This window comes from Cnephaeus nilssonii (assembly GCF_951640355.1).
Source record: "Cnephaeus nilssonii genome assembly, chromosome: 14".
Taxonomy (NCBI): Eukaryota; Metazoa; Chordata; class Mammalia; order Chiroptera; family Vespertilionidae; genus Cnephaeus; species Cnephaeus nilssonii.
This window is the reverse complement of record NC_137085.1, coordinates 30,194,202-30,221,426: the sequence shown is the minus strand read 5'-3', so window position 1 is coordinate 30,221,426 and position 27,225 is coordinate 30,194,202. Positions and strand designations below refer to the sequence as shown.

At 40.2% G+C, this 27,225-nt stretch overlaps 1 protein-coding gene and 1 pseudogene across 12 annotated transcripts in view; one reads left to right on the top strand and one right to left on the bottom strand.

Moving 5' to 3' along the window:
* The window catches only part of UBAP2 (ubiquitin associated protein 2), a 106,419-nt gene that overhangs the window by 43,980 nt on the left and 35,214 nt on the right, over nt 1-27,225 (bottom strand). For 9 of the 11 annotated variants that reach the window (XR_013814451.1, XR_013814452.1, XM_079789698.1 and 6 more), the window contains 6 exons: nt 21,306-21,383; nt 18,416-18,526; nt 15,311-15,464; nt 13,217-13,294; nt 4,113-4,167; nt 2,523-2,626 (listed from right to left, as the gene is read on the bottom strand). Coding sequence is in view for 9 of the 11 variants with exons in the window: in XM_079789698.1 (XP_079645824.1) it covers nt 2,523-2,626; nt 4,113-4,167; nt 13,217-13,294; nt 15,311-15,464; nt 18,416-18,526; nt 21,306-21,383 (580 nt within the window). In the remaining 2 variants the exon portion in view is untranslated. The remainder of the gene's footprint in view (nt 1-2,522; nt 2,627-4,112; nt 4,168-13,216; nt 13,295-15,310; nt 15,465-18,415; nt 18,527-21,305; nt 21,384-27,225) is intronic. The other 2 variants (XM_079789695.1, XM_079789696.1) reach the window with 1 other exon arrangement.
* Nucleotides 21,390-26,349, top strand: LOC307110567 (large ribosomal subunit protein eL8-like; annotated as a pseudogene). The gene has a single exon. The product of its transcript is annotated as a large ribosomal subunit protein eL8-like (transcript).

The window sequence follows — 27,225 nt, the reverse complement described above, 5'->3', positions numbered from 1 at the left end:
ATATATTTTTAAAATAATTTTTTAAAAAAAGATCAACATTGAAGCATGCAACAGACTGACATATTTCAGAGGAAAGGGGGGTGGAGGTGGGAAGAGATTAACCAATGAACTTATATGTTTACTAGAGGCCCGGTGCACGAAATTCGTGCATGGGGGCGGGGGGTGTCCCTCAGCCCGGCCTGCACCCTCTCCAATCTGGGACCCCTTGAGTGATGTCTGACCACCCCTTTAGGCCCGATCCCACCAGGATTGGGCCTAAACAGGCAGTTGGACATCCCTCTCACAATCCAGGACTGCTGACTCCCAACCGCTCGCCTGCCTCTGCCTGATTGCTCCTAACCGCTTCTGCCTGCCAGCCTAATCACCCCCTACCCACTCCCCTGCCAGCCTGATCAATGCCTAACTGCTCCCCAGCTGGCCCGATTGCCCCTAACTGCCCTCCCCTGCAGGCCCGGTCCCCCACAACTGCTCTCGCCTGCAGGCCTGCCCCTCCTCAACTGCCCTCCCCTGCAGTCCTGGTCCCCCCCAACTGCCCTCCCCTGCAGGCCTGGGTCCCCGCAAATGCCCTCCCTTGCTGGCCTCGTCTTCCCCAACTGCCCTCCTCTGCCAACCTGGTCACCCCCAACTGCCCTCCTCTGCTGGCCTGGTCACCCCTAACTGCCCACAACTGCCCTCCCCTGCAGGCCATCTTGTGGTGGCCATCTTGTGTCCACATGGGGGCAGCCATCTTTGACCACATTGGGGTGGCCATCGTTGTGTCTTGGAGTGATGGTCAATTTGCATATTACTATTTTATTAGATAGGATATGCATAGCCTATGGACAGACAATAGTGTGGGGAAGGCCTGGGGAGGGGATGAGAGTGGGGTGGAGGGGGTCAATAGGGGAAATAAGTGGGGACATCTGTAATACTTTCAATAATAAATTAAATTAAAAAGAAAAGAGCCCCTCAAAAAAGACTTTATATCTGTGTTGAAGAGTGAGGTAATTGTGTAATTTCAAATGTTAGCACAAAATGTATTAACATAAAGTGTCTTCCTATGATCTTTTAACATCTATAATAATTATAAAGAATATCAATATTCCTTTTCTCATTCCTAGAATCAATTATTTATGCTTCTTCTTTCCCTGAACAGTCTCAAATAAATTTATCAATTTTATTAGTCTTTTCAAATTATCATTTATAACTTTTGTTGATCATCTCTACAGTATCTTTGATTTCTAGTTCATGATTGTGCATGTGATGCAGTCTTATTTCCTGACCAGGGTTGATGCTATATAGAAGTGTCAAATTATGTCTTAATTTAAAAAAAATCCTCATCTAAGGACATACTTAGAGGGAGGGAAAAAGGGAGAGAGAGAGAGAGAGAGAGAGGGAGAAACATCGATAGGTTGCCTTCTGTATGCTCCCCAACTGGGGATCAAACTGCAACCCAGCCCTGGCTGGTGTCGCTCAGTAGATGTAGTGTCAGTCAGCCTGCTCATCCAAGGGTCTCAGGTTTAATTCCTGGTCAAGGGCACGTACCTGGGTTGCTTGTTGGATCCTGGGCATGTGCAGGAGGCACCAATCTATGTGTCTTTCTCACATCAATGTCTCACTCTCTCTCCCCCCACCCCCTCCACTCTCTCTAAAAATCAATGAAAAAAATATGCTTTGGTTAGAATTAATACAACAACAACAACAACAAAACAAAAAACCCACAACCCAGGCCTGTGCCCTGACCAGGACTCGAATTGGCAACCTTTTGGTGCACTGGATGACGCTCAACCAACTGAGCCACTCCAGCCGGACTCAAATTATATCTTTATAAATACAATCGCAGTAGTTCTTATTATGAACAAATCCTCCAAAAAGCTCTATTACATAAATATACCCAATGAACAAATATCTACCCATGAATTTTAGAAATGAAATAATCCAAAAACAGAAGGATACAGAAAAAAACCTGCAAAAGCAATTGTTGCTCCAAACCCATCTTTCATCTACCACTTTATCTGGCCAAATTTTACTGTCCACCATTAGCAATGGTATTTTCAGTAATAAGTCTTCTCCTAAGAAATTCTATAAATCCCTGACACACTGGTGGGGGTATGGTGAGGGGTTGGCAGGGGGCTGGGGAAGAAACTAGAGTTATCAGGGAAATCACTTCATAAGTTATACAAATGCCTAACCACTATGCTGTACACCTAAAACTAATATAATATTGAATATTGACTAATCTTAAAAACATTTTAATAAAAAGAAATCCATGACATACTGAAATTTGAGTGTGGATTTGTGCTGACATAGCCTGATTATAACCTATTCCTCAGAGTGCAGAAAGGAAAACAAAATCAAATGTCTTATCATCAATGAGATTTATAAGTGCGAGACTTTGGAAGTGTAAGGAAAAGCTAATAGTAGTCTCAGGGGTAGGACAACAGGCTTTATCGTTATTCTTCATCAACACACTTTGATGTCATCTTTATATGCATGCTATCTCAAACTTTAAAAATACATCTCTGATAAGAATAGACACTTACCACTTCCCTCATCTGCACCATTCTGAGCAGCTTCCCAAACTACTGGTTTTGTCCCACACCCATCTATAGATGGAGAATCTGAATAGTCTGCAGGATTAAATGTCCTGGGTTTGAAATAAAGAATAAAGGCAAATGAAGCAATCACCAAAGTCACAAAAGTAACTGTACATCATCTCCCACAAAAGAAGCCCTTTCCCTTCTAAGAGATGCTATGAAACTTCACCCTCCTTCTCCATTAGGATGCAGATTTTCTGAAAAGCAGAGTTGCCTAGGGATCTTCCATACACTCTTATAAGATACCCCTATTTCCCTAAGTTGCTGTCCTCTGCATTCTAAAGCAGGTGTGGAGGCATAATCATTCTAGGCAGCATGAGGGCTCTATGGAAAGCCCCCTGAAAACTAACCCCAGACTTAAACAGGCAACAAGTCTTTTCTTCCCAAGTTAGAATCAAAGTTTGACTTTGATCCTTTTACAACAGTTGTATGTGATCCTTTTTGTATAGAAAAACTGATAAAAAAAATTTTTTTTAAAAGAAACAAAAATGTTTTGTTCAGTACCTCTTTTGTTGTTGTTGTTCATTAAAATCCTAAACACCCATGACTCAGAGGTCTAGTTACTAGAGCCAAATTAAATACTATCTCTAAAATCTTCACAACAGATTTTTCTTCCAGCTTAATTGTAGTATCATTAACTTTTTTTTAAAAAATCACGAAGGAATAAGTTTGAAAGTACACAGTAAAATCCACAAAACAGTTTAAAGCTACTGTGCTGGGCATAGGTGTTTAAGTGTTCTCATCCTTCCTTTGTCTACAGGGAGCTCAGGAAGAAAAAAGATGGCATGAGGTACCACCTTAAGGAAATGACCCCAAACAGTGCTGCCCTGAAGCTATGGAGAGAAAAAGGGCTTTTCCTGGAACCAATTCCCTTCCTTTCTTGATTGTAATCTACATATGGATTCTGTAAGATGCTTAAAAACTTTTTTCTTTCTTTTTATTTATTTTTCTAAAAATCCGGGGGAGCTAAAGTTTTAGAAGCAGGAAAAAGTTAAAGAACAATAAGAAAAATGAAAAACTACTGATTATACCATTTACTTAATAACAGTATGGTCACCATTACAATTCAGGAAAAAACTATTACATACATAAACATCGCATTTACTTACTATTCAAAGACAATTGCTGGATTTACCAACATAACTCTTATGCAGTGGTTTACAGCTAGGGGTGATTGTGTACCTCCCACCCAGGGAGCATAAGATATTTTTGAATGTGTAACTTGAGAAGGGGTGCTACAGGCATCTAGTAGGGAAAGGCCAGGAATGTCGCTGAACATCCTACATTGTAAAGGACACCCAACCACCTCAACAAACTATTATCCAATCCATAATGTCAACAGAGTCAAGGCTAGAAACTCTGCTCTATCTAAGGTCCAATGCAATACAATTTTATTTGTACTATTTTACCTTTTTACTACTTTTTCTTAAGTATATGAAACACCTGACTTACCAGAATAAACTGGGCATAAAATAGAGGAAGGAAAACCTTAGGATAACAACTGGAGAACTACAAAAATAGGATGGCTACACTTACCCCATGCCTTGGGTTGAGAATCTTCCTGCCCCTCTCCCTCTGCCACGTCCAAATCCTTTAAAAAAAATTATAGTGTAAAATAATACTTATGTCCTACACAATTACAATTTGACCAACTTTATCCTACATGCACCTACTTAATATTGTCACTGTTCCTAACAGCACCATCATTCCCTCTGGTGCACCCAATTTTCTGGTCTCTACTGACACAACTACCTACAAAGTTATTGATTTCAAAGGATATGCCCTAACTGGTTTAGCTCAGTGGATAGAGAGTCAACCTGTGGACTCAAGGGTCCCAGGTTCAACTCCAGTCAAGGGCATGTACCTTGGTTGCAGGCACATACCCAGTAGGGAGTGTGCAGGAGGCAGCTGATCGATGTTTCTCATCAATGTTTCTAACTCTCTCCCTCTCCCTTCTTCTCTGTAAAAAATCAATAAAAAAATATATATTTTTAAAAAGGATAGAAAAAACTTTATCTGCTTGTATACTATTTGTGATATGTAGCAGCTTAATATGGGCAGGCTATATTAAAAAATATTCTGAGCCCTAAGCGGTTTGGCTTAGTGGATAGAGCATCAGCCTGTGGACTGAAGGGTCCCAGGTTTGATTCTGGTCAAGGCCATGTATTTTGGTTGCGGGCACATCCCCAGTAGTGGGTGTGCAGGAGGCAGCTGATCCATGTTTCTCTATCTCATCAATGTTTCTCATTTTCTATCCCTCTCCTCTCTGTAAAAATTCAATAAGATATATTAAATAAATAAATATATATATATATGTGTGTGTGTATATATATATATATATATTCTGGGTCTTTTAAAACCATCTAATGCAGCCCTAGCTGGTTTGGCTCAGTGAATAGCATCGGCCTATGGACCAAAGGGTCCTGAGTTCAATTTCGATAAGGGGCACATACCTCAATTGCAGGCTCCTCCCCATCCCGGGCCCTGGTTGGGGTTCGTGCAGGAGGCAACCAATCGATGTGCTTCTCTCACATGGATGTTTCTCTCTGTCTTTCCCTCTCTCTACCACTCTCTCTAAAAATCAATGAAAAAATATACTTGGATGAAGATTAAAAAAAGAAACACACACAAAAAAACAACAATAACAAAAATAATTCACCTCTTTATGTAAAAAATAGATGTCAATGAATCTATGCTTTGTATTAATCTTCCATATGCTGTCAACTGTTTTTAAGTAAATAAATAAGATAAAACCACCTAGTGTAAACAAAATGACATTTTAAAGCCTGTAGTATAAAATGAAATGAGAAACAAAGAAGAAACTGCTAAGTAAGCTGGCGGTACTGTACTACTAAACACCATTTTTAATACTAGGACTTTAACCAATAACCAAAGTGCCAGCAAGCAAGACAGCTAGCAAGAAGAAAAAGTTTTATTCCACAACCCTGCAGTCTTTCTTGATCAAATCCTAAACTGTGGATTGAAGACCTAAAGAGCTAAAACTATACAACTCTACGAAGAAAATATAACTTTAGAGCATTGAGTTAATGATTTCTTGGATATGACACCAAAGGCCTAGGCAAGGAAGAAAAAAATACTTTAGATTTGTGCATCAAATGCACTATCAACAAAACATAAATAAATACATATTTGAAAGACAATATCAACACAGTACAAAAGCAACCTGTAGAATATTTGCACATCATATATTTGAAAAGGAGTAACATCGAGAATATATAAAGAACATCTACAATTCAACAACAAAATGAACAACCCAATTCAAAAATGGGCAAAGGACTTGAATATTTCTCCAGAGAAGATATACCAATGGTCAAAAGGCATATGAATGGATTCGCAACATCACTAATCAATCGTTAGGGAAACCTGGTAACAGAGAGAAAAAGAATCCTACATAATAAAATGGTAATATGTAAATTACCATCACTCCGCTACGCCCACGATTGGGCCAGCAGGAGACGCAGGGGGCGGGACTCAGGGTGGCCGGGGTAGCTGACTGGGCCAGCAGGACACTGAGCTCGTGGCGCTGGCGCCGCGAGCTCAGCGTCTGTGCCATGGCTGCCGGAGGCTTTCGGAAGGCCTGGGGCACCGGCGGACAGCCGGACAGCTCCCCCGCGATCAAAGGCCAAAGCGGGGGACCCGGCCGGCTGTCTGCTCCGGCGCAAGGCCTTTCGAAAGCCTCCGCAGCGCCGGAGGCTTTCGGAAGGCCTGGGGCACCCGCGGACAGCCGGCCGGGTCCCCCGCGATCAAAGGCCAAAGCGGGGGACCCGGCCGGCTGTCTGCTCCGGCGCAAGGCCTTTCGAAAGCCTCCGCAGCGCCGGAGGCTTTCGGAAGGCCTGGGGCACCCGCGGACAGCCAGCCCGCTGGTGCACCAGGTGCATGATTAAATCATGCACTGGGCCTCTAGTAGAATATAATAAGAGTTTGCAAGGACGTAGAGAAATTGAAACCCTTGTGCACTGTTTGGTAAAGAATGTAAAATGGTACAGTCACTATGGAAAACAGTATGGCAGTTCCCTCAAAATTTAAAAATAGGATTACCACATGGTCCTGCAATTCCACATGTGGCTATATATCCAAGAGAATTTGAAAGTAGGGTTTTAACAAGATAGTTGAACACCAAAAGGAGAAGCAACCAAAGGGTCCATCAGTAGATAAGTGGATTAGCAAAATGTGGTATGTACATACAGTGGAATTATTATTCAGCTTTAAAAAGTAGGAAATTGTGACACATATTACCACATAGATGAACCTTGAGGACATTGAGCTAAGTGGAACAGGCCAGTTAGAAAAGGACAAATATTTAATTCTATGTATATGAGGACATAAGAATAGTCAAATAGTCAAAGAAAGGTGGTTGCCAGGAGCCATATTAGCTATGCTAATATAACTAAAAAGTATATTAAACATGTATAGTTAACTTATCCAACAGTTCAAATTCAACTATTAAAAATATGGTCTTGACAAAAATCTACCCTATTCCCAAAGATGGAAAAATAGAGGGAAATGCCCTAAAAAGTGGAAGAAACCTAATAATGCATATCATCGGTTATTGTCTATTATAACACTGTCCAAGAGCAAAGGTAAAAAAAAAAAAAAGAAAAAAACACCTTGCCATATATCCATACAATGAAATGTTAGCCATATACTAGTAAAGGAATGAAATACTGATAACATGCTACAACACTGATGAACCTTTAAAACACTAAGCTAGGTGAAAGAAGCCAGTCACAAAAAAACAACCACAAGATTCTATTTATATGTTATGTTCAGAATAGGCAATTCTGTACAGAAATAAAGTTGATGACTGGTTGTTTACTACTGGGGTGGGATGAGGAGGGTAGAGGAACTGGGAAGTGATAAAGGGTACAAAGTTTCTTTGGGAGATGATAAAAACATTCTTAAATTGAGTATAGTGATGGTTGCATAATTCTATGAATACACTAAAAATCATTGAATTGTATAATTTACATGGGTGAATTGCATGGTATATAAATTATATATCTCAAGAATATTCTATTTTTTGCTATAATGAACACTATTACCAAGGAAGAAAGCAAAAGAAAAAACACAATTGCTTTTGATAAGTGGGTTCAAGTGCACCCATAACAAAAGAGAATTCATTTCAATGGCATGCATGTGGCAAATTGCACTAACAGTGGTTAAATATTAAGTAAATATCAGCAAAATTGTAAAAAGGGATTCTGCTAAGAAATCATTAAATGATATCTAAAATACTTGAGCCAGAAAGCAAGATGCGCATAAAATAGGATTTTATAAAAGAAATACACTGAGTGGCCAGATAATTATGATCTCTGAATGCATAATAATCTGGCCACTCAGTGTACATCCTATATAATAAAAGGCTAATATGCAAATTGTCCCCTCGACCAGGAGTTCGACCAGCAGACAGGCTGGCCAACCGCCCATGGCTCCTCCCCCTGGCCAGGCTGGCCGGACCCCCCCCCCCATGCACGAATTCATGCACCGGTCCTCTGATACACACACACACACACACACACACACACACACACACACTGAGTGGCCAGATTATTATGCGTTCAAAGATCATAATAATCTGGCTACTCAGTGTATATACCCTAAGGTAAAAAAATTTTTAAGTCCTACAAATCTCCTGGAAAAAGTCAGTATCAACTACATGGATATGGTTAATACTTGCACCCAAGTATTAACTATAAACAAGCCAAATGTCTTAAGTAGATTTTTAAAAAAAAAATCAAATCCTAATTTTAGTAAGGTAACAAAATTGTCCTTTCCTTTTAGACTGGCTAGTGATGCTACCAGTAAGATTGTTTGGTGTGTATATACCATTTCCCTATACTGCTAATCTGGTACAAATAGCTATTTTCACCTAATAGCTCAGAATAAAGAACCAGGGTCTTTTAATAGAGAAAAACAAGATTTAAAAAGAGCATCTTATCCTGGCCGGCGTGGCTAAGTGGTTGAGCACAGACCCATGAACCAGGAGGTCACAATTTGATTCACATTCAGGGCACTTGCCTGGGTTGCAGGCTCATTCCCCAGTAGGGGGCGTGCAGGAAGCAGCCAATTGATGATTCTCTCGTCATTGATGTTTCTTTTTCTTTTTAACTTTAATTTTGTATATTTTTATTGATTTTTTACAGAGAGGAAGAGGGATAGAGCATTAGAAACATCACACCAATCACTTGCCTCCTGCATGCCCCCCACTGGGGATAGAGCCTGCAACCAAGGTATATGCCCTTGACCAAAATTGAACCTGGGACCCTTCAGTCTACAGGCAGACACTTTATCCACAGAGGCAAACTGGTTAGGGCTCATCATTAATATTTCTACCTTTCTTCCTCTCCCTTCCTCTCTCTGAAATCAATAAAAACATATTAAAATAATGATAATTAATTTAAAAGATCATCTTAAAAATGAACCAATACTACCTAATAAAGAGGGAATATGCTAATTGACCCTCACACTGTCACAAAGATGGCGACACCCATAGCCAATAAGGAGGGAATATGCTCATTGACTGCCCTGCTCTCAAAGATGGCAACGCCCACAGCCACAAGATGGTGGCGCCCAGTCCCCTCAGCCCCGCCGAGGCGGCAGGCAGGACCGGCTGCTCTGTGCGCCTACCTCCAGAGTCTCCCAGTCCTCTCAGCCCCACTGCCACCCAGGGCCGGCCCAAGGCTCAGGCAAGCCTTTGATGGCGGCTGCCCAGCCGCCCAGGGCCGCCCGAGGCTCAGGTAACCAGGGCTGGCTGAGGCTTGCGCTGCCAGCAGTGGCAACAGCAGAGGTGTGATGGGGTCGTCGCCTTCCCCTGATCGCCAGGTCACCTCCCGCCCTTGAGGGCTCCCAGACTGTGAGAGGGGGCAGGCCAGGCTGAGGGACCCCCCCTCCAGTGCATGAATTTTCATGCACCAGGCCTCTAGTGTAATTATAAATGCTATACCTTTTCTCCTAAGTTTCTCTAGGGCAGTAGTTCTCGACCTTCCTAATGCCGCAACCCTTTAATACCGTTCCTCATGTTGTGGTGACCCCCAACCATAAAATTATTTTCGTTGCTACTTCATAACTGTAATTTTGCTACTGTTAATGAATCGTAATGTAAATATCTGTGTTTTCCGATGGTCTTAGGCTCTACAGCAGTGGTTCTCAACCTGTGGGTCTCGACCCACAGGTTAAGAACTGCTAGCAGTAATAAAGCAAATGTAAAATACTGAAATTTGGGGAATCTAGATGAACATTATGCAAAATTGTATTTTTTTATTTCAAAATAAAATGGTAAAACCACACTCTGAGCACTTGTCTGCATATTTCATATTCTAATAAGTTTTTATTCTATGAAAAAATCCAAGTTGTTTTCCATGTTTGCATTAGCTGTTCCTTTCTCACAGAATGTTCCTACCCAGATTTTCACATGGCTTTTTTCCTCCTCAGCTTAAATCTCACCTCCTCAGAGACCTCCCCAGGCCACTTAAATTAAAGAGTGACAGTTGTAAGACAACTATTGATAGTAAATCACATCACCAATCATTTTCTTAAATAAATTGAGAAGCGCTTTTACTTGTCTCTCCTCCTTCCCCAACCAGGATGAAAAGGAGTATGTCATATTCACAGCAGTATCTTCAACAATATAATAGGTAAATATTAGTTGTTGCTACTAACATGTAACCAAATTTCATAAATGTGGAATTTTTTCATGGGTTAAACTCTTATATTTGGAGGCACAATAATTATCACTATTCAATTCTAGGAAATAGCCTATAGTTACTGATTTTTGAACACTGCATTTTGTCAAATACTTTTTGTACCAGGACCCAAGATGCCACTGCAGAGGATTCAGAAATTAAAAGTAGAATGTTAGCACATAGTTGGTAATCAATAATTATGTTTCAATTGTATTATACAGACTACATTCATATATTAGTTTTAAAAGTAGGTAAATTAAATTGGGTTGCCTAATGTAAAACAAGTGGCATAAGTAAGGTAAAGGAGTGGAAAAGGTTAGGGAGTAACTATTGTTGCCTTTTCCACAGCATTATTTTTCTTTCGTCCAGAAAGAAACCATCCACCTGCAACCTCAAGTAGTATTCACTACCTTACCTGACTCAATCTCATTAAAGACAAGACAAAAACAATACACACATGCTGCAAGCCAGCACCAATAAATAAGATAAAGAAATTTATAGGAATAAAAGAGTAGGGGAGTGACCTGACTATAACTTCTCATTTATTTATATAATTTAAAAATAAGTATCATGTAATCTAACCTTTAAGATGAGAGTGTCATTTCTAATACATAAACACATTCTGGTACAGCAAGGAAAATCAGATGGCCCATATGAAAAGTATTGTAATATATTTTTATAAATAAAGCACATTCAACACAAAGTTAAATGAAAGGGCCAATAAAAAATGAGTCTCTCTAAATTTTATATTCTTTTGGCATTCCTAAATATGCCAAGACCAAAAAATAAAACAGGCGGTTTACTTTTAAAACAATACACACTGGGAAATACAAAAAAAGTAAATGATGAAATAAGATAGGACAGTGGTCGGTAAACTCATTAGTCAACAGAGCCAAATATCAACAGTACAACAATTGAAATTTCTTTTGAGAGCCAAATTTTTTAAACTTAAACTTCTTCTAACGCCACTTCTTCAAAATAGACTCGCCCAGGCCGTGGTATTTTGTGGAAGAGCCACACTCAAGGGGCCAAAGAGCCGCATGTGGCTCACGAGCCGCAGTTTGCCGACCACGGAGATAGGAAATTAAAGGCCTATGTCATATCAAGTCTAAAATACCTGAAAGCAAAACGCCTGAAAAAATTTTAAATATACTGATGTAGACTACAAAAAAATATCACCTATACACTATTCTCTATAAAACAGTAAATTCCTCTCTGCTTATCTCTTTCCTGCATTTCAGAATAATTTTAGTTGCTCCTCCCAAGTGAGCCACCAGGCCAAGATGAAGCTACATTCTTAAAGTAGCATAATATCCCAAATTAATAAATGTTAAGAGGCCTAGCTGGTTTGGCTCAGTGGATAGAGCATTGGCCTGCAGACCAAATGGTCCTGGGTTCAATTCCAGTAAAGGGCACGTACCTGTTGCATGCTCCTCCCTGCCCAGGGCCCTGGTTAGGGCTTGTGCAGGAGGCAACCAATTGATGTGAGAAATAACTCTCACACAGATATTTCTCTCTGTCTTTCCCCCTCTCTTCTACTCTCTCTAAAAATCAATGGAAAAATATCCTTGGGTGAGGATTAAAATATAAATAAACAAACAAACAAACAAACAAACAAACATGGTAAGAAATGATCACTAACAAAAAAGGGAAGAGAGGAGAAGATAATCAATGGGCAAATAACTTTAATTTTAAAGCCAGTGGGTAGCTCTGGCCAGGTGGCACAGTTAGTTGGAGCGTCATCCTATACACCAAAAAGGTTGTGGGGGTAGAACCTGGTCAGGGCATATGCCTAGGTTTCAGGTTCAATCTCCAGTCTGGGCACATATGGGAGGCAATTGATTGATGTTTCTCTCTCACATTGATGTTTTTCTCTCCCCCTTCCTCTCTCTAAAAATCAATCCTATATAATAAAGAGGTAATATGCTAATTAGACCAAACAGCAGAAAGACCGTCCAGATGACCTTCCAGACAAAGCCGGGGCTGCGAGGGCCAAGCCCCTTGCAGAAGGGTGAGGATTAAAAAAAAAGCTAGTGGATAAAACACATTTCCTAAAGTCCAACATAAAAGAATTTATAATAACACTAGTGGCCCAGAGCACAATAACGCGCACAATAGGCCGCCCACTGCTTCCATGGGTGCCCGCCTGGGAGAGCTAGCAGGAGCTGGTGGGAGCCGCACTGCTTCCTCGGGAGCTGGCAGGAGGCAGAAGGGAGCCGTGCCACTTCTGCAGGAGGTGGGAGCGAGCCACCGGCGCCCACGGGAGCCGGGGGCAGGGACCTAGCGTGCTCCATGCATCTCCTGGTGACCGGCTGCACACACAGCCCTGTCCCTCGCCGCACGCAGCCCCGCCCAGCCTGTTGAACGGTCGTTACTATGACACAAAAACGGACAATTTGCATATTACCTCTTTAGATATATAGATTTTGGTCAAAACTTCAAATTTTTGTTGTTGTTATCCTCTCCTGAGGATATTTTTTCTATTTATTATTTTAGAGAGAGAGGGAAGAAGGGAGGGAGAGAGGGAGATATCAAACACCTATTGGTAGCTCCCGCATGCGCCCAAACCAGGGGCAGGGAGTGAACTGGCAATCCAGGCACATGCCTTTGACTTGGAATCAAACTGGGGACCCTTCAGTGCACATCTACGGGGTCAATGCTCTAAACATTGAGAAACACCGGCCAGGGCAGAACTTCAAATTTTAAATTATTCATATAAAGGGTCTTCACAGCTAATTTGAAAACAACCAAAAGGTTTCCTCAAAATTACATAATCAAAACACTTCATTCATAAACATCAGTAAATGAAATAAAAAGATTTCAGAAGATGAACCATTCTTTCAGAGTACACGGTCATGTCTTAGAGCCCGGTACAGCCAGCAGTCTGCCTCCTCCTTTAGATCAGAAGCATCTCCTGTCCCCCTTATTCTATCTTACCTCTACCACGGGTGCGCTTGCCACGGTCTGAAGGCTTGTCCCCTTGATTGCAATCAATTCCATTCTCTTCACCTCTAACTAAGAAATAAAAGAGGACCTCATATATAATCATACCAGACAACTATTAAAAGCAAGAACAAAAAGACTTTTTAAAAAGGCTAAAATATAACCAAAGCGTTTTTTAAAAAGAAGAAAAACAGGAGTGACTCGCCCTAGCTGGTTTGGCTCAGTGGATCAAGCGTCGGCCTTCGGACTGAAGGGTCCTGGGTTCGATTCTGGTCAAGGGCACATGCCAAGGTTGCGGGCTTGATCCCCAGTGTGGGGTGTGCAGGAAGCAGCCGATCGGTGATTCTCTCTCATCATTGATGTTTCTATCTCTCTCTCCCTCTCCCTGAGATCAATGAAAATATGTATTTTTTTAAAAAACAAAAGTGGTTCAAAAACTGAGTAACAGCACATCTTCCTTATTTATAAGTAAAAGTTCTAAAAAGAAATTAAAATGACATACCACTTTTTATTTCTTCTATTTGGACTTGCCCTCCCCTAAAGTAAGTTTGTTTCAAAAAGCCACATTTGTTATTCAACTATGTAATACACCACACATTTGCTGACTAGTTAGGTTTAAGGTCTGGAAAGACATAGAATAGCAAAACACCACCATCAAGGAAATACTGTTATTGAAGAAATTAATGTTAGAGACAGCTTTTTACAGGATTCTGTCCAGAAGATGCCAATACAGTCTTTTCTTCTCCTCATACCTATATTGGCATTAATGATTCTATATAATATAGAAATGTTATGAGTGATATTGGCACAGCTTGCTTCCCTCGTCTCTTTCAGAGATTAATACCTATGAATTCTCATGAAGGTGCCACTCCATTTAAATTTACATCTCTCTTTATAATCCCAATCTCTCTGTCCTTTGTTTTCATCCACAGCATAATTTCTACTAACACCATTAAAATATATTAATATAAAATGTTACTTTTCCTTTTTATTGTTACATCTCACTCTACCTCCATTAAAAGGGAAGTTTTAGGAGGGCAAAATTGTCTGTACCATTTATTGCTGTATGCCTATAAGAGTACTTGCTACACAGCAGGTACTCAATAAATATCCATAGAATAAACTAGCAAAAGTCTCTAAGGTCAGTGCTGGCCGAGTGCTCAGATGGTTGGAGAGTTGTCCTGTATGCCAATAGGTTGCAGGGTCCAATTCCCAGTCAGTGCACATACCTAGGTTTCAGGTTTGATCCCCGTTCAAGATGTGTACAACAGGCAACTGATCTGTTTCTCACATCGATGTTTCTCTTTCTACCCCCGCCCCGCCCCCGCCACTATCCTTTCCTCTCTCTCTCAAATCAATCAACATATCCTCAAGTGAAGATTTTTAAAAAGTCTCTAAGGTGATGTTTAATATTTATTTTATTCGTTCATAATTTAGCTACTTTGGTATATCTATACAGCAGGTTATTGTTCCTGGGTCGAATAGAAAGTACTGAGAAAATCTTCCCTATTCAATGACCTTCCATTTATTTTAACCTTTGCCTATACCACGAGGAAGAATAAAGAGCTTCATCTATCAGTGAACAAAAACTCTCCTTTAAAATTAGAGGATGTATTTGATTCACAACAGAAGGCAGTCTTTTTTTTTTTATGTTTTTATTGATTTTAGAGAGAGAGGAAGGAAGAGGGAGAGAGTAAAACATTGATGAGAGAGAGAAACATTGATCGCCTGCTCCCCACTGGAGATTGCACCTGCAACCCAGGAATCACACCAGAGACCTTTGATCAGGAATCACACCAGGGACCTTTCAGTGCAGGGGATGATGCTCAACCAACTGAGCCATACCGGCCAGGATAGAAGGCAGTGATAATACACACAACATAATTAACTAACTACAGCCCCGGTCAATGCTGATATGAAAACGCATCAATTACTAAATTAACTAAGTAGTTCATTAGAACCCAAATGTTAATTGTAACAACAAATGGTGCGTTGAGGGAGTGGATTTATGGGCCTTCTTTGGACCACTCTTTCAGCGTGCATGAAAACTTCCATCATAAAAAGTTCAGGATAAAGGTCTATACTTACACTCTTTCCCACGATTGCCACCTCTTCCTTTCCGGTTGTTGTTTCCACGTCCACGACTCACTTCTCTCTCACTTCTCTTCTCTCTATTCTCTTTGTTTTCTGAACTTTCTTTTCCAAAATTCTTCTTCTTCCCCCCTACAGTCTCCCATGAAGTCTACCGAAGATAAGAGTTGTCATTCAGAGTTGTCATTCAAAGAGTGTACAATTACTAAGTGTGTGTGCATGTATCTCCCAAACCTAATTATCCATGCCTTGTAGCTTGCTTGCCTACCATTTTAATTCTTTTCCATATAGTTCTACTTTCCAATGCTAAAGACAGCAAACCTCTTTGCTAAGCTCCTTTGCTATATAGAGCACAAAAGATTACAGCAACTAGCTGAATTGGTAACATACTCTGTTGTTCTACTACCAAAAAGGCTTTTTCTATGCTGATTTGTGAGTAAAGTAAATGTCATTTCTCCCATTTCCCACTCTATGCTACCCTCACTTACCACTTACCTCAGTAGTAGGGCTTAAGTCTATTAAATACATAGATTAGCTCAAAGATTACAAAGGTACATAAAATGATGCCCTAAAATCTCAAGAATATAACTTTCCCTATTCAGTTACCCAAACCATCAAAAAAATTTTAATAGACAAAATTTTGATTTAGTTTTTTTAAGTACCTGAAATTTAAACCTCAAAGACCTATTCCAATGAGAAGTCAATGATTTATTTATAAAACCTCCCTTCTCCATCTCTCCTCTAATGGTGATACCAAATCAAATCATACCATATACAGGATGGGGCAAAAGTAGGTTTACAGTTCAGTATGCAAAACACAGTTTATTTTTATTGATTTCAGAGAGGACGGGAGAGGGAGAGAGATAGAAACCTCAATGATGAGAGAGAATCATTGATTGGCTGCCTCCTGCACACTCCACATTGGGGATCAAGCCCACAACATGGGCATATGCCCTGACTGGGAATCGAACTGTGACCTCCTGGTTCATAGGTCAATGCTCAACCATGGAGCCACGCCGGCCAGGCTTTCACGGTTTACTTTAAATGTTCTAGCTCCTAGCTAGAGTATTTACATAGCATCCCTCCTCCCCACCTCCAATTAACTCTAACCCAGGTATTCCTTACTGCTGCTGGTTAGCCATGCTGCACACAGCAACCAGGTCAGAGACAAGGCAAACAATATGAAAGTAAAGATGCACCACAAAATAATCCTAAACGACTTTCCCTCTGCTTCTGCATTTCCCCTACAGTCCTCTTACCTCCAATCAAGCATACACCTTTTGGTTCTAGATTCAAGCACTAATTTGCTGTTTTCTGACCTTTGAAGAAAACAAGCCAAATCTGGCTACCACTGTGAGATTTCTAGGTTCAAGAAGTAACCAAAAAGACATTCTTGATGTAACATTCAATCCAGAACACCTCCTTTGGATTCAGTCCCAGAAGAGAAGTTAAAACTCAATAAACCACAAAGAGAGAACTGGACTTTTAAGACTTAAAAATTCACCTGACTACCACAGAAAAGAATGAAATCTGCTCGATGTAAAAGAAAAGCAACAAAAGTAGTATCCTGCCCTATCTCTACAATAAAAAGGAAATAGGAGCTCTAATTAATAATTTGAATATATTTCATTTGTTCATATTGATTATTTTTATAAAAAGGGAAGCCCTTTAGTTCATGTGGAAAATAACAGCCATTCTACACTGAATCCATTAGCAATGAGGTAAACACATTCCCCATATTTAAAAAACAAAACAAAACAGTAAATACATGCCTGTTAGCAAACAAAAGCTATTCAAAATTTTATTTCATCACTTAATATTATATATTTTTCCCAACAAACTGACATATTTAGTGGTTTATCATGTGGATGTGTTATTTTGCATGGAATTTTACCCACAAATACTGCTATATTCAAATAGTGAAAGATTTTCCCAAGTACCTAATTATGTAACTACAAAATTCATCTTTCTTGTTTCATATTAAAAAGATACTCATTTTACATTTCACCTTGTCATGCAGTTCATTTTTATACAACCTGACTCTAATACAGCCTATCCCTAAAACTGAGAACATGATTAAACCTGAACACTGACAAGCAGCCACTTTTTCCCCCCTTTTAATCCTTAACCAAGGCATGCTTTTTTTATTTTGAGAGAGAGAGAGAGAGAGAGAGAGAGAGAGAGAGAGAGAGAGAGAGAGAGAGAGAGAGAGAAAACATCAATTGGCTGCCTTTTGTACATGCCCTGACCAGGGATCAGGGACTGAGCCCACAGTCTCAGTATATGCCCTGACCAGGAATCAATCCAGCAACCCTTCGGTGCACAGGATGATGCTCAACCAACTGAGCCACTCTGGCTGGGCAAGGAAAGCACTTTTTGATGGGTCACCTTTGTACCCCTTTTTCAATAAGTCATATTTGTTTTAATCTGCTCAGAAGCAATTTCCTCAATTTAAAAATATAAATGAATTATTGTGCAATCTCTCCACATAGGAATCAAAAGATTAGTGCTGGCAGCTGCCTGGTGTGGCTTTAGTTGCAGCCTTCCTAAAAGAAGTGTGCCTGCACATTCCTCAAACTTTCTAAGCTAAAAAACACACACACAGAAGAAGAAAAAAAACATTAAAAAACTTTTCTCCTTTTATATATCTGTCGAACTGTCATGAAAAATGTGTCTGTAGAATATTCACACATAAGCAAATAGATATACCAGCAAATCCTGGTTTTCTGTTAGTCTAGAGATATAAGGAGTAGTAAGAGGTGACGACTGAGATGAAGAAACATGAGCAGTGGAGCCAAGAGAAGTTTTTTCAGGTGGTGAAAATATCCACAGGCCCAGAGAATTTTGGAAACTGTGTAAGGCTGGAGTAGATGACCAAGTTCTCTTTCGAGTCTTCAGATTCTACGACTTCATGAAGAAACCATATATAACAAAAACAGTCATTTCAGGTTAGTGTTCTTTCTGGAACTTAAAACAAATATGGAATGGCACCCATAATTCCCTCCATCCCCACCCCCATATAAGGTGAAGTTTAAAATGCAATATGGGGTTGGAAACAAATCTTAACACTGCAAATCAACGAATAATACTTAATAATCTTACCGTGTCTGAATTCCCTTCCAGCAATATATTGATAGCTTTGTTCACATCTCCATTACAGTCATGTAGGGCAACTATGCATTCATCCTGATTTTTTCCTGTCACTTCCATAAGCTGTTGAAATTATAAGAACATGGTTAGGGAGACGCCAAAAATGGCACTTGATATTTTAAGATTCTTCTCCATAAAGACAGAAATTATGCAGTCCTTCCACATGAAGATGGTTTCTTCTACACTCGGAACTTTTACCTATTTTGTTTGTGGCCACCCCACGTCTTTTCACCAATATTGGCATAGTCAAACTACAAATCAACCCTCCTTCAAGATGAGCAATAACAGATTATTAATCAGCAGCATACACCTGTATATACCAACATCCTCAGAATACTCTGGATCAGTTATTGTCTACTCAAACTTGGTCCATAGCCAGCATTCCTAAAATTCTAAACTACACAAATGTTAAGTGGGACTTTGTTTCCCAAAGACCACGTGTATGTGGGCACCATTAACAGAATATCCAGTCCAACTGTTTTGCACAGGGACAAATTTCCCTACATAAGCTATTACTACTTGGATTATAACATATATAAGTTATAACACCTAAGGTCTCACAAGGAATTCTGCAGTGATCACAAAACTCACTCCTACACATACTATATTGTCAAGCAGAGTCCACAGATTGCTATGTTTGACATAATCGAAGAAATCCCTTTGGTGCATTCTGTATAACAAGAGAAATTAAGCTGCTTAACATTTTCATCACAAAGAGCAATCAGATTAGGCAAAATAAAGGTGTTTCAATGATCAGTTAACAAATGTATGATTTAAGTATGTATTGTGTTTTAACTATCTTAATTATTTTAGTAATTAAGAGGCCCAGTGTATGGGATTCGTGCACTGGTGGGGAGCGTGGCCTGCTGTGAACCCACTCTCTAAACAGCAGCTCCTGCTGCGGGAGCGCTGCTCATCCTGGTCAGCCGATTGGCTGTGGACACACGCCTCTGAGTGGCACTCCCACTGTGGGAGCACACTGACCACCAGGGGGCAGCTCCTGTGTTGAGTGTCTGCACCCTGGTGGTTAGTGCATATCATAGCGACTGGTCGACCGGTCATTCTGCCATTCGGTCACTGGGCTTTTATTATATAGGATGTACTAGCTGCAGTTCAAAATAGTTTGACCCCAATATTTGAAGTAATTTCTCTGTGGCCAAAAAGCTAGTTAAGAGCAAAGCCTAACAGGAAAAAAAAAAAAGCAAAGCCTATCCGGAATCCAGGTCTCCTGATCTCATAAATATTAACTCTTTGCATTACATCACTCTGTCTCTCATTTCCTTCCTGTAACATAGTGAAAGTTCTACATACTTTCCAGTACACTTTGGTCTTTGGATATCTACTAATAATCAGATTTTTATCAATGATCTGGACTAAGCCAATATCTGTCATATGCAATTGTTAAGATGCACAATAAGTATCAAAATCCCTCAAGTGATTGCCCTGGCGGTTGCTCAATGGTTAGTGTCAGCCTATGGACAGAAGGGTCATGGTTTCGAATTCCCTGTCAAGGACACATACCTGTTTCAGGTTTGCTCCCCACCCCCTGTGAAGGCATGTACAGGGTGTTACCGGGTGTGTCTCTTTCACATCAATGTTTCTTTTTCTTTCTTTTTTTTAAACCTACCAAACCTGAGGCCCTGAACCTAACTGTCCCCTATACCTGGGCTCCTGAGCATTAAAGAGAAAAAATCAACATGATATAGAAAAATGTTAGTTACATGCAAACAAGTGGTTAGAATAAAATGGAACTTGGAGACATTGTAGAAAATAGGTACTAGGCAAAGTACCGAAAATTAGGTACAGCGGTATAGTGGCAGATTCAGAAATTACCGAAAAATTGGTACAGCGGTCTGGTAGGGTTAATATATTTAATTGATTTTTTACAGAGAGGAGGGGAGAAGGATAGAGAGTTAGAAACATCGATGAAAGAGAAACATCGATCAGCTGCCTCATGCACACTCCCTACTGGGGATGTGCCCACAACCAAGGTACATGCCCTTGACCGGAATCGAATCTGGGACCCTTCAGTCGGCAGGCCGACTTTCTATCCACTGAGCCAAACCAGTCAGGGTCACATCAATGTTTCTCTCTTCTTTCTTTCTCCTTCCTTCCTTCCTTCCTTCCTTCCTTCCTTCCTTCCTTCCTTCCTTCCTTCCCGCCCCCCCCTCTCTCTCTTTCCCCCCCTCCTCCTCCCTCCCCTTCACTCTCTCTAAAACAATGGAAAAAGTATCCTTGGGTAAGGATTAAAAAAAAATTTTTTTTAAATTACTCCAGTGATTAGATCAGTAAGAGTACTTAAGTTAGCACTTAAAACTCTGAACTCCTGAACCAGTGCTCTTGCTTATGTATCTGCTATGCTATTCAGATAAAATATAATATGTAGTATGTCTCAAACTGTACATAAATATCATTCCAGAGAATGAATTCTATAATTTTTAATAAATTCTTTTTGTGGCCTTCCAAAATTATCATTAGTCTGACGAAAGAAACTATAAGAAAGAAAAAAGAGTTTACATAGTAAAGGGCTAAAGAGTTCACTGTGGGATGTTCACTCCAAGGAGCAATTACTGGTAGAGCACTGACCTATGAACCAGGAGGTCACGGTTATATTCCCAGTAAGAGCATATGCCCAGGTTGCGGGCTCGATCCCTAGTAGGGGGCATGCAGGAGGCAGTTGATCAATGATTCTCTCTCATTATTGATGTTTCTATCTCTCTCCCTCTCCCTTCCTCTCTGAAATCAATAAAAATATATTTAAAAAATAAAATTAAAATTTCTAGTAAAATTTTCTTTTTAAAACATTAACAAAAATAGGTAACATCCTTTGCCAGAAACATACCTGTTTAACTTTAGCTTCAAATTCTGAATCATTTTTATCAAAGATCACCTGAGCGAGACGCATCTGTTCAGCTGTTGCCTGGAAAGTACAAAAAATTATTAAGATTTGAGTACAAAAATATGTTAGATGCCAAACTCTGATGCAAAACAGATAAAAGCTCTCTAGCACTCCAGCAACTACAGTAATAGAAAACATACACAACCTGTACCCATAAGGTAAATTAAGTATCAAATTAAATAATGTAAAGGTCCTATTTACTTGGCCAAATGACCTAAAGTTTTTATTCATCTTCATTGACTCATTTGAATTTTCTTTCCCCTGGAGAGATGGGAGTAGTCAGCATAAAAAAAAGTGGAAGAACAAGGGACAGTGAAAACAACTGCCAGGACACAGGCTTAGGACCAGGCTTGCTATCAGAACAAAAAAGCTCCGCTGTCAACTCTAAAAAGGTATAATGGTCAGTTTTTAAAAGGCTATATTTATCTAAATAAAAGTTACTATTTTTTAATTGCAATAAAAAATGGTTTTAACAAAAAAATTTAAAAAGAAACTTTCAAACATAAAATTAGTCACCTCTGCAGAAAACTCTTTTCCAGCTGCTTTTTAAACTCAAAATCCTTTTTAAAAAATTCAAGTTACTTAATTATTGTGGTTTCATTTTATGGTGTTTTTGACAATAATAAATTAAAAGGTATGGAAAAAGTTACTCTTTTGTGTAGTAAGTTAATAATAATATACCAATTTGGTTTATTAGCTTTGACAAAAGTACTATGGTTATGACAACAGGGAAACTAGGTGAGGGCTATATAGGAACTCTCTCTTCTATTTCTGCAACTTTCTTATAAATCTAAAATGACTACAAAATGGGTTTTTCCCCAAAAAAGTTACCCTTGTTAGCTAAAATTTATACTAACTCCCAGAATAAATGTTTAAAAAGTTAAACAGTTCAAATTACTGAATGATCCTCACAAGAACTAATAATGAACAACTTTTCTTCTCTACTTTAAGTACATATATATTTCAAATAATCCCTAGTCCTTATACAAGATCCAGCTAGCTTTGGCCTGTTCCCTCCAATCTAATGGCCAATCCTTTCATTCCAACATATGCCTGCCTGTTGTGACCTCAGTTGAATCACTACAGTGCTACACCCAATGGGCTACTAGTATACTATAAACACTATAAAGATCCAATTTATACCTAATTTGTACATACATCCGTAATATATGGATATATAGGGTGTCCCCCAAAAATGTGTACACACACTTTGAATAATTATAAACGCAGTGTTTATTAAAATATATTTCATTTCAAAGTTGACACTATTTCACCCACACAAGTCATTACCATATGTAAGGTAAATACCAATTACTAATTTATTCAGACTTAGTTTTTTAAGCTTAAGTACTATGACTCAAATATGCTTTGTATTTCAATTCAATGATATTATCCGTTTTATTCTTGAAAGGGTACAGACAATCTAGAAATAACTTCTGAAAACACAGCTGATGCACTTAATAGCTGTTTAACAAGTACAGTTTTGCAATACTAGCATAGAATATTAATGAAATATAAAGTATTTTCAATTAGGCCTTTAAATATTTTTACCTTTGCCAATTACCCTGGTCAAGAAGAAAATTAGCTCTTTCCTCCCGCCGCCCAAGATACCAAAAGGAAAGAATGCTAAGGAGAAGGTGTTTGCAGGTCTCTAATGTCGTGGAGAAGCAGGCCAAGAAAGTGGTAAATCCCATTTGAGAAAAGGCCCAAGAATTTTGGCATTGGAGAAGACATACAACCCAAAAGGGACCTCACCCATTTTGTCATATGCCCCCCTTACATTCAGTTGTAGCGGCAAAGGGCCATTTTTTATAAGCGTCTGAAAGTGCCTCCTGCCATTAACCAATTCACCTAGGCCTTGGGAGGGCCAAACAGCAACTCAAGTGCTAAAGCTGACCCACAAGTACAGACCACAGACAAAGCAAGAAAAGAGACTGTTGGCCCAGGCTGAGATAAAGCTGTCAGGAAAAGGAGATTTCCCCACCAAGGAGCCACCTGTCCTTTGGGCAGGGGTAACACTGTGACCACCCTGGGGAGAACAAGAAGGCACAGCTGGTCAACGATTGCACACGACGTGCATCCCATTGAGCTGACTGTCTTCCTGCCTGCCCTGTGCCGTAAGATGTGGGTTCCCTACTGCATTATCAAGGGGAAGGCCAAGCTAGGACGTCTAGTCCACAGGAAGACCTGCACCACCGTCACCTTCACACAGAAGACAAAGGTGCTCTGGCTAAGCTGGTGGAGGCTATCCAGACCAATTACAACAGGTATGATGAGATCCGCTGCCAATGGGGATGCAACATCCTGGGTCCAAAGTCAGTGGCTCGCAGTGCTAAGCTGGAAAAGGACAAGGCTAAAAAGCTGACCACCAAGCTGGGAAAAGTGTACATTGTTGAGTTTTCTGTACATAAAAGTAATAAAAATTATCCTTCAGCCAGCAAAACAAAAGAAAGTTAAGCATCAGATAAACAACAAACAGAGAGTATGATAAAAAAATTTGCCAAGCTGAGCTCAAACAACTGAGAAGAGGTCAGTATAGCTTGTGAAATCAGAGGAATAAGCAATCAACTGGTAATTCGAAGTTAAACATTAGTGCACCCTCTCCTACAACAAACATCAGTGACATCAACACAACTGTCAAGTTGAAAAATTCTTGCCAAGAAAAGCAGCATTACTAATATCTTCCTCTGGATCTCTCTTCCATTCACTTGGCTTATACTGAGCTAACCTACTTTCATAATAAAGTGTTGATAGCTTTTATAGTATGTTAGGACTTACAAGGCAATATAATTCTTAACAGCCATTTTGTAAGCTTCCCCGCCACAAGAGAACAAAGACCAGGAAGACTTGCTGGGCAAGAAATGCCGGACACTAGGAATCAACCATATAAGGAACTAAAACTGCCAAGAAGCGCCCAATCGCACATCCACAGTCCTGTTGACCCAACCCCACTGCCTAAACCCATCAACCAAGACCCCAAAACTCACTGATGACAAATGCTTCCCACCAGTGGCTACATATAAGGAAGAGTCTCCATCTTCTAGGGGCTGCTATCATTGACCCAATACTCCTTAGCTCAGTGCTGTATAGCCCTTCCCTTTAGATATCCCTGTCCCCTTTTCTTTAAATAAATTCAATTTTTCTTTATTCACCATCTGAGATTCCTATTTAGCCTGCCCACACACCATCAATTTTAACCTTTCATAGTACACTCAAATGTTTTTTGTTGGACATCACCCAGAAAATTTGGAAAATACAATAAAGCTGGATTATATTTTTAAGACATCCTATGCCCATCACCCAAAGATAAATATCATTAACATAGTCTACTAGTCTTTTTCTTTTCTTTTTTTTTTCATTGTTACCTGAGGTTATGTTTTACCAATTTGAGAGAGAGGGGGCGGGAGAGAGGGAGAAAAAGAAAGAAACACCAACATATGAAAGAAACATTGATCAGTTGCCTCCACTGGAAATTGAACCAGAAACTTAGGTATGTGCCCTGACCAGGAATCAAACTGGCAACCTTTCGGTGCACAGATGAGGCTCCAACCAACTGAGCCACACAGGCTAGGGCTACTAGTCTTTTTTTCTTAAATGTCTAAACAGTTGTGCTACATTGTAAGTATAATTTTGCATCCTTTCTCAATTGATCAGAAACCTGGCATTTCCCAGCATAATTTCAAATATTATTAATTTCTTAACCTATATGAAATATACATTAAGAGTAAAGGTTACCACTTCCTGATCATATCTTATGCAATTTCTAATTCCTTACAACCATTCTCTGCAAAGAATATAACACCATTTTTAATTTTTAACTACTAGTTTTTCTTTCCCGACATGATACTAGAGAAAACACCACTTTAACTAAATGATAAAATTGATCACCAGTAAGTATAAAGGACAAACCTATGTTCTGTTCATCATGATATGATGCACTAAGAACAGTACTATCTCTACCAAAAATGTGTAACCCCTTTCTAGTCATGAGGAAATTTCTCAAACAAACCGAATTTAGGCAACGTTCTACAAAATAATTGGCCTATATTTTTCAAATATGCCAATGTCATGAAACAGAAAGTTTCACATTAAAGGAGACAAAGAGAATTAATACCTAAATACAATGTAAGGACTTAATTAACTTAAGAGGACATTATTGGGACAACCAGGAAAATATAAATATGATCTGTAGATTAGGTTGGCTAATGAAGTGATTTCCAGATTTTTTAAAATTGTGCTGTTATTATGTAAAAGATGGTTCTTATATGTTTGTTTTTAAATACTGTACATACTCAAGTATTTACAGGTAAAGAAGCACCACATCTGCAACTTATTCTCAAGAGGTTTAGAGGAAAAGAAGCATGTAGTTCCTCCTTTGTACAAGGGAGAAAAAGATAAATGTTAACATCTGGAGATCTAAAAAGATATTCAGAAATAATGTGTACAACTCGAAATTTTTTTCTAACTCTCAAAGCATGATTTTACTAGTAAAAATCTGAGGTTCATCTCTTACCCTTTGCAACAGCATGGATTGACCTGGAGATTATCATGCTAAGTGAAATAAGCCAGTCAGAGAAAGACAAATATCACATGATCTCATTATAGGTGGAATGTAATAAAATCCTACCTAATAAAAGAGTAATATGCAAATTGACCCTAACTCTGCTACACCCACAAGCCACGCCCACCAGCCAATCAGAGCAAGTATGCAAATTAACCCAACCAAGATGGCTAGAGCCACAGAGAAAGTAGGAGGGAGGCTTGGGTTTCCAAGGCGATAGAAGCAGCCAAGCTTTCCCCTGCCCTGGCCGGCCTAAGCCTCCACTCAAGGCTACAAAGTTTCAATTATAGAAGGTAAACAAATCCAAACAGAAATGGCTGCCAGCCACGGAGCAAGCAGGAGGCTTGGCTCCGCTCCAGGATACAAAGTTTCAATTGTAGAAGGTAAGTAAATTCCAGATACCAGGGCCTCCGCTTGGGTCGCCAGGAGGTGTGGCTGGCCTGCAAACCACCACAGGCCCCTCCCTCAGGCCGCCCCACGCCCCAAGGGAACCCCCACCCTGATCCGGGATACCCTTCAGTGCAAACCAGCTGGCCCCCACCCGTGCACCAGGCCTCTATCCTATCTAATAAAAGAGTAATATGCAGATTGACCATCACTCCAACACACAATATAGCAGCCCCCATGTGGTCAAAGATCCTGCCCCCAAGTGGACACAAGATGGCCACCACAAGATGGCCAGCAGGGGAGGGCAGTTGGGAGGCACCAGGCCTGCAAGGGAGGGCAGTTGAGAGGGACCAGGCCTGCAAGGGAGGGCAGTTGGAGGGAATCAACCCTGCAGGGGAGGGCAGTTAGGGGTGACCAGGCGGGCAGAGGAGGGAAGTTGGGGGCAAACAGGCTGGCAGGGGAGCAGTTAGACATCAATCAGGCTGGCAGGGGAGTGGTTAGGGGGTGATCAGGCTGGCAGGCAGAAGCGGTTAGGGGCAATCAGGAAGGCAGGCAGGCGAGCAGTTGGGAGCCAGCAGTCCTGGATTGTGAGAGGGATGTCCGACTGCCCGTTTAGGCCCGATCCCACTGGGATCGGGCCTAAACGGGCAGTCGGACATCCCTCAAGGGGTCCCAGATTGAAGAGGGTGCAGGCTGGGCTGAGGGACACCCCTCCCCGCCCCCGTACATGAATTTCGTGCACCGGGCCTCTAGTAAACTAATGAAAAAAATAGGTCCAGAGGCATGGATGCATGAAACAGACTGACAGATCTCAGAAGGAAGAGGTATGTGGGAGGGTAGGGGAGGTAACAGGAAGAAATCAACCAAAGAACTTATATGAATACTAGAGGCCCGATGCACGAAGATTCGTGCAAG